Consider the following 12,994-nt stretch of genomic DNA (forward strand, 5'->3'; position numbering starts at 1 on the left):
CAGATACATTTCTTAAGGAATGGAAGCCTCTTTTAGACTTTTTGTTGAAAGATCAAAATAAAATGATGATACTGGGATTTGACGATTAATTAAGACAGCCTACGGAGAAAAGGAACTCTGTATGTATACATTAAGGGACAGGTTTGATGTATATTATATACTTATAGCTGCTCTGCGACAAATCAGAAGTCAACTATTTTATTTTCATTTTTTGTTGATGTATTGTTATGTTTTTTTGACTTTGTTTTGTTTGTTTTTGGAAAAATTTGAATAAAAATTATTATAAAAAAAAACCTCTTTAGCTGTATAGATAAGAAAATAATGAGCGTAGACAGGAGAATATTTGCCTGTTAGTCCGTTTTCTTTAAAAAGAAAAAAAAATGGATCACTTATTCAGCTGAGCTAGCTAGAAATCCTCTCTCCGTCCGAGCTGCTGAAAGACCTTCTTTCTGACGAATTCCAGTCTCCAATACTCACAACAAAGCTATGTGGAAAATCTCACGTTTCTTCCTTATCTGGAAGAAGTTATCCCCAGTCAAAAAAGACCCTTCTGACTAGATTTAAAGCTGAATAAGTTTCATCCAAGACAGGAGCCCATCTCGGAGGCTGCACAGGCGTAGGGATCCTCCTGGGAAGTCCCATTAATGACCTAGAATTAGGAGTGAGCAGTCAAGTGGCCAAGTTTGCAGACGACACTAAATTGTTCAGGGTTGTTAAAACAAAGAGGGATTGCGAAGAACTCCAAATAGACCTCTCCAAACTGAGTGAATGGGCGGAAAAATGGCAAATGCAATTCAATATAAACAAGTGTAAAATTATGCATATTGGAGCAAAAAATCTGAATTTCACATATACGCTCATGCAGTCTGAACTGGCGGTGACCGACCAGGAGACAGACCTTGGGGTTGTAGTGGACAGCACGATGAAAATGTCGACCCAGTGTGCGGCAGCTGTGAAAAAGGCAGATTCCATGCTAGGGATAATTAGGAAAGGTATTGAAAATAAAACAGCCGATATCATAATACTGTTGTATAAATCTATGGTGCGCCTGCATTTGGAATACTGTGTACCGTTCTGGTCGCCTCATCTCCAAAAAGGTATTATAGAGTTGGAAAAGGTTCAGAAGAGGGCAACCAGAATGATCAAGGGAATGGAGCGACTCCCTTACGAGGCAAGGTTGCAGAATTTGGGGCTTTGTAGTTTAGAGAAAAGGCGGGTCAGAGGAGACGTGATAGAAGTGTATAAAATTATGCATGGCATTGAGAATGTGGATAGAGACTTCCGGGAAGGGTGACTTAGCCTGTGCCTGCTTTTGAGACGGGCTCCTGCCTCAAAAGAAGCTTATTCAGATATATCAGTCAGATTTTTTTTTTTTTTGACTGATTAAACTTCTCCCGGGTAGGGAGAAATGAAGAGATTAACCTCAAAGCCTATTTTTGTTGGGACGACCAGATCTCATTAATTTATGGGACGAGGTCCAGCCGACGAAGGTGGGACGGATTTTCAACAACAAGCTCTATCTGATAAAGCGAACGTTCATCTTACCTTCTAAGAGAGAACGCACTAACAGGCAAGCACCCTTCTTTCTATATTTTTCTTTTACTTGACTTAAATTGTTGCTGTTTAAAAGAGATTTGCCAGATTGATCGGTTTTTGACATCTCACTGGGGAGCCATAACTTCTCTCTGCTACTCACTAATTAATAGCTTATCTCTGTTTTTGTTGCAAAAAGCTGTCCTGGATTTGCATTCTAAAGATATACACAGAAGAGGGATTTCTATTCCAGATTTTTAAAGAATATTATATTGTCTGAGACTACTCTCTTTTTGGTCTATTTTATTTTGTCGAATCTGTTTCCTAACGACGCCATTAATTGTTTCGATCCTGGGAACTGCATTTTGTTTACTTAAGCATGGAGAGATAAGGCTGTCTGCTCTGTTTATACTGTGATGTCACCAAGTTTGGAGTATTAACCCAATTGTTGCTGAAATAAGAAGTGGTTTTCCTATATTTTTCTTTTAAAATGGCAATTAAGAAAGTGGCTGAGAATCTGGAAATAACTATGTTTCAGAAAATAATGGATGAGATTGAGATAACGAAACAAAACCTGCGACAGGGTTGTAAGGAGCTGAAAATTGAATTGAGTAAAATGACGCAGGAGATTAAAGATATAGGGGTCCCTGTGAGAGAGGTGACCCTGGAAGGGGTCCCTGTGAGAGAGGAGACCCCGGAGATTGGAACAAACGTGGAACAGGAAAAAGATTTGGAGTCTATGGACTTTAGAAATAAAATCTATTGTTTGGAGACACAGGAGATTAAAGATATAGGGGTCCTTGTGAGAGAGGAGACCCTGGAGACTGGAACAGGGGTCCCTGTGAGAGAGGAGACCCTGGAGACTGGAACAGGGGTCCCTGTGAGAGAGGAGACCCCGGAGATTGGAACAAACGTGGAACAGGAAAAAGATTTGGAGTCTATGGACTCTAGAAATAAAATCTATTGTTTGGAACTCAATGTTATCTCTGAAGAAATTAATGAAGATTCTAGAGATAAAGTTATCAATGGCATGGATAATCTTCTGGACTGGAATGATGTGATGGAGCCCAATATAGAGAAAATCTATGGAATTAACTGCAGCCATGTGACAATGGAAAAACTTTCAAGAGATGACCCAGTGTATTTTGAAAAAAAGAACAGAGATATGATTTTACAGCAGTATTTCAGCAACCTATTTAGAATGGATGGCAAGAAAATATTTGGGATAGAGGTAATTCCCATCAGACTCTTACTATATGACTATGGCTTTGACAGCAAGATTATTATGGAATACTGATAATGGAAGATTGGATACTGAAATTACTGGACTTAACAAGACTACTGAAGATGGAAGATGGAAAATGGAACTAATAGGGATAATAGAACAATGGCTACTGAAATTACTGAACCTAACAGATTCTGATGTGATGGATTAATTGAAATGTTTATTTTGACTATGGTTATGACAATAAGATTATCATAATTAGTAATGAGATGGATTAATCGATATGCTTATCTGGAAAAAAAAATTGATAGATATATTTCTTAAAGAATTGAAACCTCTCTTTGACTTTTTGTGGAAAGAATAAAGTAATGTTTATGAGATTTGATGATTAAGTAAGATAACTACTGGAGGAAAGTGATTTTATAATATGACTTAAGAGACAGGATTGTTATATATTATAGACTTATAACTGATTTGATCTTTGACAAATGGGAAGTCAATATTTTACTCTTTATTTTTTATTTTTATTTTTTATTTTTTTATTTTTGTTTAACTATTTTTGATTTTGTTTTTTGTCTTTGAATGTTTTATGATTTCGCCTTGTATGTTTTATGAAAATCTGAATAAAAATTATTGAAAAAAAAAAAAAGAGAATGTGGATAGAGAAAAGTTCTTCTCCCTCTCTCATAATACTAGAACTTGCGGACATTCCAAGAAGCTGAATGTTGGAAGATTCAGGACAGAAAAAAGGAAGTACTTCTTTACCCCGCGCATAGTTAAACTATGGAATTTGCTCCCACAAGACGCAGTAATGGCCACCAGCTTGGACGGCTTTAAAAGAAGATGAGACAAATTCATGGAGGACAGGGCTATCAATGGCTACTATTTTATTTATTTATTTATTTATTTAATTACATTTCTAGACCGCCCTATAGCAGAAAGCTCTCAGGGCGGTGTACAACAAATAAGCCATGATGGCTGTGCTCTGCCACCCTAGTCAGAGGCAGCATGCTTCTGAAAACCAGTTGCCGGAAGCCTCAGGAGGGGAAAGTGTTCTTGCACTCGGGTCCTGCTTGTGGGCTTCCCCCAGGCACCTGGTTGGCCACTGTGAGAACAGGATGCTGGACTAGATGGGCCACTGGCCTGATCCAGCAGGCTCTTCTTATGTTCTTATGAAAAACTTAATCTGCACAGGTATTAATTCCATGTCATGCCCCGACAGTTGGCATAAAAATAGGTTTTGCACACATTGTAAAGAACTACTGGGGGTGAATTTGGTCAAATAACTCCATCTTGGAGCTTCCTGGGGATGCAAAACACCTCCAGTCTTTCCATCAGAAATATGCGGAGAGGAACAGTGAGATACATTCAGTCTGGTTCAGCTCACTGGGCAATGAAAACCATATGAAAAACTACTTGCAATACATCCATGTCAAAATCAGCAGGATGCCTTGTTAGTACCATCCACTCGTATAATCCAAGTTAACCTTTAGACATTTCTGGACTACAACCCCATCTTCCCTGGCATTTGGCCATGTTGTCTGGGGCTGATGGGAGATGCAGTCTAATAATACCTGGAGGGCACCAGGTTACAGAACGCTGCTCCAAGTTGAGCAGGTGATGCACGAGGTGGAAAGCTTAACAGCAAACTCATCTACTGTATTGGGTTGAACAACTGAGGCAATAAGTTGATTTAATTATTATTATTATTACCGATACATTTTATTATATTTTTATATTTCTATGCAGGACTTCCTCTAATGAGCTCACCACGATTTGTCCCCCTCCTTTTGTCTTCACAACAACACTGTCACTGGGACCAGGACACCACCTGAATTTCACTCCTGAGCAGGGATTTGAATCTGGGTTCCTATGGACATAGCATTAAACTATGATTCCAATAATACAACAGACACACACACCTGCACAGACGTTGAAGGTCCCACACAGAGTGGATGACCGAAATCTGGAGTGGCACATAAAAATTCTGCACAGTTTATCCTCACAACAATCCAGTGAGGTGGGCTGGGCTGAACAAAAGTGGTCACTGCCCCAGGGTCACCCAGGGACCTGCATAGATTTGGGGGGGGGAGATCTTAGACACCTTACTTTTTTGGGAGCAGGCTCTCAGCAGAGTCCCCATGTCTCCAGCAACCTATGAGCCAATCAGCAAGAAAGGAGAGTGTATTAGCCACTGAGAAGAGTCTTCTAACATGCTTCCTTGTTCTTTCCTGTTAATTAGAGTGAATCAGAGTGAAAGGAGGTGAAGTCAGCCACTGAGACTCTTCTCAGGAGGCAACACTTTGCCCTTCCATGCTTTTTGGCTCCTAGCTGTGGGAGAAGGCATTAACATGCATCTCATTCTCAACCCAGCAGGAACAGGATGGGAGGGGGCATGGCTATCATGAAGGGACCCTGCACTTCTGAATTTGCCACTACACTACTGTAGAGATGTGAAGGCCCATAACAACAGTGGAAAAATTTGGAGGGAAAGCAGTTTTTTTCTCCCCTCTCCCGTGCTCTGACCCCGCACCTTAGAGTGCTCTGTATTGCTGCCCTGGGCACCTTCTGGGAGGAAGGACAGGGTATAAATCTAATAATTGCACTGAAGAAAAGTCTGACTTGTTCGTGTCTACAAGAGACTCTACTATACACATGTCAGTGACACATCCATAGCTCCACCCTCTCTGGCCTTTGACTGGAAATTGGCCCTTGGACTGCTGCTTGTGCGTAAATGTGGCCCTCGGGTTGAAGAATATTCCCTAACCACTACATTAGCCACAGGCTCTCATCCGAGACCACCTCACAGGGCTGTTGCGACCACTGCCAAGATATTGTGCTTTGGACAGGGGGGATGCTGGCAACGCCAGGAGACACAGACCCCCAGTCAGAGCTTGGAAAAGTTACTTTTTTAAACTACAACTCCCATCAGCCCAATCCAGTGGCCATGCTGGCTGGGGCTGATGGGAGTTGTAGTTTAAAACAGTAACTTTTCCAAACTCTGCCCCCAGCACCGCCACAGATGGACCAATCCTGCAAGAGAAGCTGAGGTCCACTCCTCTAGGGTCTTCCCCTCCAATACACTCCCAAGGGGATGTCTGGAGAAGCCCTTCCCCTGGAGCCCAGCTGAGGAGGGGGCATTTATTCACCCATTTCCTCCATCCTCTGCCTTGAAAGCTTCTAGAAGCCCATTCAGAGCCTGGTCAGGTTCAGATTCCTCTCTCCATCCCTTCATTTTTCTTCCCTGGCAGGAAGGAAACTGACCAGCCCCTCTTCCAGTTTAGGAAATCCAAAAGGGGCTCTTCCTCCAGCTCTGGGGCACTTTCTAGGGATGCCCAGAGGGAAGAGGGGCCTCTTCCATCAACCCTCTCCCCCTCCCCAAAAGCAAACCTTCCTTCTCTCTCCCCTCCCCCCACCAGTCCCCTGTCAGGCCCACGAATTGCAAAGGCAGCTCCCCTCCCCCAGCTGTGGCCCTCAAAACCAACACAGGACATCAACCCCCAACAGCTGCATCCCTTTGCCTGGGCGATGTCTTCCAAGAGGGCCTCGAAAGGCCAACCCCGCGGCACTTCGGACCCCCCTGTGCAAATGGATTGCATGCAGCAGGGGAGTGGGGCTCTTCCCTCCTTTTCCCTCACCCCCCAACAAAAATACCAAATCCCCCCCTTGCACCTCTTTGTCCTCTGCACGCTCCAGCTTCCTCCTCTCTGGGCCTAATACTTTCTTTACCCGGAATACCAATGAAGACAGCCCTCCTACTTCCCCTTCAATATGCTCTCCCCCCTCCATGTGATTAAGACTTCCTGCCTCTCTAGGAACCAGAACTCAGAGGCTCCTACTGGGAGGAAGGGCAGGATATAAATCGAATAATTAATTAATTGCGCTGAAGAAATGTCTGACTTGTTCCTGGCTACAAGAGACTCTACTATACAAATGTCAGTGACACATCCATAGCTCTACCCACTCTGGCATTTGACAGTAAATTGGCCCTTGGACTTCTGCTTGTGCGTAAATGTGGCCGTTGGGTTGAAGAATATTCCCTAACCACTACATTAGCCACAGGCTCTCATTCGAGACCGCCTTACAGGGCTCTTGCGACCACTGCCCAGCTATTGTGCTTTGGACAGGGGGGACGCTGGCTGCCAGCACCCCCACAGATGGGCCAATCCTGCAAGAGAAGCTGAGATCCACCCAAAGGGGGCTTCGATGTTCCCCTCCAACACACTCCCAAGGGGATGTCTGGAGAAGCCTCTTCCTCTGGAGCCCAGCTGAGGAGGGGACATTTATTCACCCATTTCCTCCATCCTCTGCCTTGAAAGCTTCTAGAAGCCCATTCAGAGCCTGGTCAGTTTCAGATTCCTCTCTCCATCCCTCCATCTTCCTTGCCTGACAGGAGGGAAACTGACCAGCCCCTCTTCCAGTGGAGGAAATCCAAAAGGGGCTCTCCCTCCAGCTGTGGGGAGGAAAGCAGCACAGCATTCTCCCCTCCCCTCCAATGTGCCCCCAACAAGGCTGCATCAAGAGGTCCCCCCTTCCCCCCCTGCCTGAGCTGCGTTCCATCCTTGGGGGGAATGGGCTGACCTGCAAAAGGGTTGGGGGGCAGCTTCAGTGGAAACAGTTTTGGCCGCACTTTGCCTCTGGACTGCATGGATCAGGCCCCCTCCACACACTTTCTATGGGTTCCCAGAGGGAAGGGGGGGCTCTTCCATCACCCCGTCCCCCTCCCAAAAAGCAAACCTTCCTTCTCTCTCCCCTCCCCCCACCAGTCCCCTGTCAGGCCCAGGAATTGCAAAGGCAGCTCCCCTCCCCCAGCTGTGGCCCTCAAAACCAACACAGGACATCAACCCCCAACAGCTGCATCCCTTTGCCTGGGCGATGGCTTCCAAGAGGGCCTCGAAAGGCCAACCCCGCGGCACTTCGGACCCCCCTCTGCAGATGGATTGCATGCAGCAGGGGTCCCCCTGAGGAAAAGGGGGGAGTGGAGCTCTTCCCTCCTTTTCCCTCACCCCCCAACAAAAATACCAAATCTCCCCCCTTGCACCCCTTTGCCCTACTTTCTTTACCTTGAATACCAATGAAGACAGCCCTCCTACTTCCCCTTCAATATGCTCTCCCCCCTCCATGTGATTAAGACTTCCTCCCTCTCTAGGAACCAGAACTCCTTTCCTTAACCCATCGGAGGACTAAGTGGCAAAAGCTGCTTCTGCCCCCCACTGCCAACATTTTCCTCCCTCCCTTCTGTCCCAATATTGCACCTCTTCTTCCTCTCTTGCCTCCCGCAGAAGCAGCGGCAAGATAGGTGTGTGTGTGTGTGCTGTGTGATATATACAATATACACATTTGTGTGTAAAATGTAAAGTGTTCAGGAGGGACGGTGTAAAAGCTGGAATGGAACACGCCGGAATGGGCTCTTTAGAAAAGAAATTGATGCCCAAAACACTAGGATGTGTTAGAGACACACGAGAACAACGTTTAGGAACAAAAACCATTCCGATAGCATTTTTATCAACCCTTTAACAACCAAAATGCCCTCCGGAACGGAATGAACAGCCCCGAACGGGGACTTCCCAGCAAGCCAGACCTCTGAAATTCACCAGACCCACATGACTACATGGGATGCATGCAGTAAGACACAAAAAGTCCACGCAAACCACGCTCCGATACCCGTTCCGGGCTATAATACATTTTTACGTAAAAAAGCCCGGAACGGCGACTTCCCAATCAGCCAGACCTACCAAAATTCACCAACCACACATGTTGCTGCCTCTCCTTTTGTTGGGAAATGGGAGATAGCACAGGATGACCCAGGAACCTCTGGGGTGATCAGCAATACCCTTTCTTGCTGTTTGTAGGTCCACTAAGCAGCACTATTGGTGCTGCTATCAGGTTGTGAATGGCTGGTGAATTGGGGAGGGAGAGAGAAAGAGAGATTGGAGGGGCAAGTCGGCTGGCAGAAGGGGGAGAGAATAGAGTTTGCCTTCTGTGAAATAGATGTGCTATCACAGGAAAAAACTGGGTTCAAAGAAGTGCTCTTGTGTGCTTGGGCTCAGACTCCACCTCTGCCTTGTATTCAAGTTCTGGGCCAAACCTCACCAGTTTGCTTTCTGTGAAATGAGTTTCTGACACAACTACTTTCAAAATCAAGGTTATTAAAGTCTGGAACCTGTGGGAGGGACTCCTACTCATTGGGCAGAGCGCACGAGGTGGAGGCAGAAGAACTTTCCAGTCAAAAGGCTCTCAGGCAAGAAGGCTGGAGAACAGGACCTTGGACAGCCACTGCCAGTCTGAGGGCCAAACTAGAGGAGATACCAATCATGCAACAAACAATTGCACGATGAGCTTTGCAACACCAAATTGAAGGTGCAGGGCAGCTGATCCCTAGTGGGGTCCTGACGTGCACCTGTTATTTACATTGGGAACAACAACAACAATAACACCAGCTCACCAGTCTAATCACTTTTACTGGCTAGATCCCAAGGAAGAGGCAGGAGGGGACAGGAACAGGGAGTCCTTCAAGCAACCTAGTCCCCGAGTTCAGCAGTTGTGCAACTGACCTCCCAGTCAGTAATCTTCACACTTCTGATTCCCAGAAAATGGCATTCAGAGGCATACTGCTTCCCAGAGAGAAACTACAGGGAAGCATCATTAACAATTGCATAACATGGATTAGTTACACAACATGGATTAGTTTGAAGTACCAGACCATTGATATATCTGGCCCAGAACTATCTATCCCAACAAACTGCCTCCCCCAATAATTTAAGCAGAGATTTTCTGCAGCTTTGCTGCCTTTCCTAAAGGCCCTTCTATTGCCTGGAGAAGCCATTTGGCTATGTGACCAATTCTCACTCCTTTTCTCTATGCGCACCAGATGACAGTGAGGTCCTTCTTTTGCCTGCTAGGAAATAGCACTGAGACAGATGCGACTGCGGAGTGAAATCAGTTTGGAAAATGTATTTAAAATACGTCAGCAGAAAACTAGTGAATTCATTTTACTTTATGAAAGATGTTAGAATAGCCAATACAAAAAACATCTAAGCAAAATAAAAACCATGTTATACACAAAAACACATTTTTTAGTTATTTATATTAATAAAATGTGTACACTGCGGAAGAATTTTATGAAGAATATAAAATGTACATTAAAATGGTCAATAAAAAAATCAACATTTAAAAAACACTAAAAATCAATAAAATCAACAGTTAAAGGTATGCTAAACTAAACTATATGAAAACAATCAGTAACGAGACCATTAGAAACAAGGACTAGTATTATTTTATTTTCATTTAGAAATCACTTCCCAGAAAGTATCTCAAAAATACCAACAATAAAAAAAGATTTCATATGCAAACCAATTAAAAACATCTTAAAATCCCACACAGACCCTCCGTGACGCAGAGTGGTAAGCGGCAGTAACGCAGCCGAAGCTCTGCTCACGTCTGCAGTTCGATTCCAATGGAAGAAGGAAGTCGAATCTCCGGTAAAAAGGGTCAAGATCCACTCAGCCTCCCATCCATCCGTGGTCAGTAAAATGAGTGCCCGGCATATGCTGGGGGGTAAAGAAAGACCGGGGAAGGAACTGGCAGTCCCACCTCATATATACAGTCTGTCTAGTAAATGTCGCAAGACGTCACCCTGAGAGTCAGAAACGACTCGGACTACAAGTGCGGGGACACCTTTACCTTTTAAAATCCCACAGAAACAGTAATAAAGCTCTGCCCTTAAAAGGTTTGTTGAAAAAGGAAGGTCTTCTATAGGCACCACACAAAAAAAACACCTGTCTGAGATGTATCAGGAGGAAGTTCAAAAAAGTAGATGACACCACACAAAAGGCCAGGTTTCTCTATCATGCAGAGTGGACTTCCTAATGAGATGGTATGCGTAAGAGGCCATCCTCTGCAGATTTCAGTGATGGGCTGCATATATAATAAGTGAGATAATTTTTTAAGCATCCTGGCCCCAACCTGTATATGGCTTTAATCTATGTAGCCTGCAAGATGAAGAGAGGCTCCCATTGAAGTTCTTTCCATACTCCCTGCATTTAAATTGTTTCTCCTGTGTATCTTCTCTGGTGTAATGTAAACCTATTGCTTACATTGAAGCTTCCACACTCCATGCATTAAAAAAGTTACTCCATAGTGTGTTCTTTGATGTGACGTAAGGCTACTGCTCTGACTGAAGTGCTTTCCACACTCCTTGCATTTAAATGGTTTCTCCCCTGTGTGGGTTCTTTCATGTACTGTAAGCGTACTGCTCTGACTGAAGCTCTTTCCACACCCCTTGCATTTAAATGGCTTCTCCCCTGTGTGTGTTCTTTCATTTAAAGTAAGTTGATGATTTTGACTGAAGCTCTTTCAACACTTCTTGAATTTAAATGGTTTCTCTCCTGTGGGTTCTTTGATGTGAAGTAAGCTTACTTCTCTGACTAAAGCTCTGTCCACACTCCGTGCATTTAAAGGGTTTCTCGTCTGTGTGTGTTCTGTGATGTAATTTAAGGCGACTGCTTACATTGAAGCTCTTTCCACACTCCTTGCACTTAAATGGTTTCTCCCCTGTATGGGTTCTTTGATGCAAAGTAAGGTGACTGCTCCGACTGAAGCTCTTTCCACACTCCCTGCATTTAAATGGTTTCTCGCCTATGTAGGTTCTTTCATGTACTTTAAGGTTACCACTCTGACTGAAGCTCTTTCCACACTCTCTGCATTTAAATGGTTTCTCCCCTGTGTGGGTTCTTTGATGCGAAGTAAGGTCACTGCTCTGACTGAAGCTCTTTCCACACTCCCTGCATTTAAATGGTTTCTCGCCTATGTGGGTTCTTTCATGTACTTTAAGGTTACTACTATGATTGAAGCTCTTTCCACACTCTCTGTATTTAAATGGTTTCTCCCCGTCTGGGTTCTTTCGTGTAAAGTAAGCTTACTGCTCTGACTGAAGCTCTTTCCACACTCCCTGCATTTCAATATTTTCTCCCCTGTGTGTGTTCTTTCATGTAATGTAAGGTGACAATTTTGACTGAACCTCTTTCCACACTCCTTCCATTTAAATGGTTTCTCGCCTGTGAACATAAGAACATAAGAACATAAGAAGAGCCTGCTGGATCAGGCCAGTGGCCCATCTAGTCCAGCATCCTGTTTTCACAGTGGCCAACCAGGTGCCTGGGGGAAGCCCGCAAGCAGGACCCGAGTGCAAGAACACTCTCCCCTCCTGAGGCTTCCGGCAACTGGTTTTCAGAAGCATGCTGCCTCTGACTAGGGTGGCAGAGTACAGCCATCATGGCTAGTAGCCATTGATAGCCCTGTCCTCCATGAATTTGTCTAATCTTCTTTTAAAGCCATCCAAGCTGGTGGCCATTACTGCATCTTGTGGGAGCAAATTCCATAGTTTAACTATGCGCTGAGTAAAGAAGTACTTCCTTTTGTCTGTCCTGAATCTTCCAACATTCAGCTTCTTGGAATGTCCACGAGTTCTAGTATTATGAGAGAGGGAGAAGAACTTTTCTCTATCCACTTTCTCAATGCCATGCATAATTTTATACACTTCTATCATGTCTCCTCTGACCCGCCTTTTCTCTAAACTAAAAAGCCCCAAATGCTGCAACCTTTCCTCGTAAGGGAGTCGCTCCATCCCCTTGATCATTCTGGTTGCCCTCTTCTGAACCTTTTCCAACTCTATAATATCCTTTCTGAGATGAGGCGACCAGAACTGTACACAGTATTCCAAATGCGGTCGCACCATAGATTTATACAACGGCATTATGATATCGGCTGTTTTATTTTCAATACCTTTCCTAATTATTGCTAGCATGGAATTTGCCTTTTTCACAGCTGCCGCACACTGGGTCAACATTTTCATCGTGCTGTCCACCACAACCCCGAGGTCTCTCGCCTGGTCGGTCACCGCCAGTTCAGACCCCATGAGCGTATATGTGAAATTAAGATTTTTTGCTCCAATATGCATAATTTTACACTTGTTTATATTGAATTGCATTTGCCATTTTTCCGCCCACTCACTCAGTTTGGAGAGGTCTTTTTGGAGCTCTTCGCAATCCCTTTTTGTTTTAACAACCCTGAACAATTTAGTGTCGTCAGCAAACTTGGCCACTTCACTGCTCACTCCTAATTCTAGGTCATTAATGAACAAGTTGAAAAGTACAGGTCCCAATACCGATCCTTGAGGGACTCCACTTTCTACAGCCCTCCATTGGGAGAACTGTCCGTTGATTCCTACTCTCTGCT

At 44.3% G+C, this 12,994-nt stretch overlaps 3 protein-coding genes across 3 annotated transcripts in view; all 3 read right to left on the minus strand.

Annotated features, from left to right (window-relative positions):
• LOC133381689 (oocyte zinc finger protein XlCOF6-like) overlaps nucleotides 1-6,496 on the minus strand; it is a 38,656-nt gene extending 32,160 nt beyond the window's left edge. The window contains exon 1 of the mRNA XM_061621087.1: nucleotides 6,431-6,496. The gene's annotated coding sequence lies outside the window, so the exon portion shown is untranslated. The remainder of the gene's footprint in view (nucleotides 1-6,430) is intronic.
• A 4,347-nt stretch (nucleotides 6,497-10,843) lies between these two features.
• On the minus strand, nucleotides 10,844-11,113 carry LOC133379018 (zinc finger protein 664-like; the record flags this gene model as incomplete). The annotated part of the gene is made up of 1 exon (XM_061613630.1): nucleotides 10,844-11,113. A coding segment is annotated over one exon (270 nt), but the record flags the coding sequence as incomplete, so codon positions are not given.
• Nucleotides 11,106-11,672, minus strand: LOC133379019 (gastrula zinc finger protein XlCGF49.1-like; the record flags this gene model as incomplete). Its single annotated transcript, XM_061613631.1, has 1 exon — nucleotides 11,106-11,672. A coding segment is annotated over one exon (543 nt), but the record flags the coding sequence as incomplete, so codon positions are not given.
• Nucleotides 11,673-12,994: the final 1,322 nt, after the last annotated feature.

Source organism: Rhineura floridana, chromosome 3 (genome assembly GCF_030035675.1).
Source record: "Rhineura floridana isolate rRhiFlo1 chromosome 3, rRhiFlo1.hap2, whole genome shotgun sequence".
NCBI classification, from domain to species: Eukaryota; Metazoa; Chordata; class Lepidosauria; order Squamata; family Rhineuridae; genus Rhineura; species Rhineura floridana.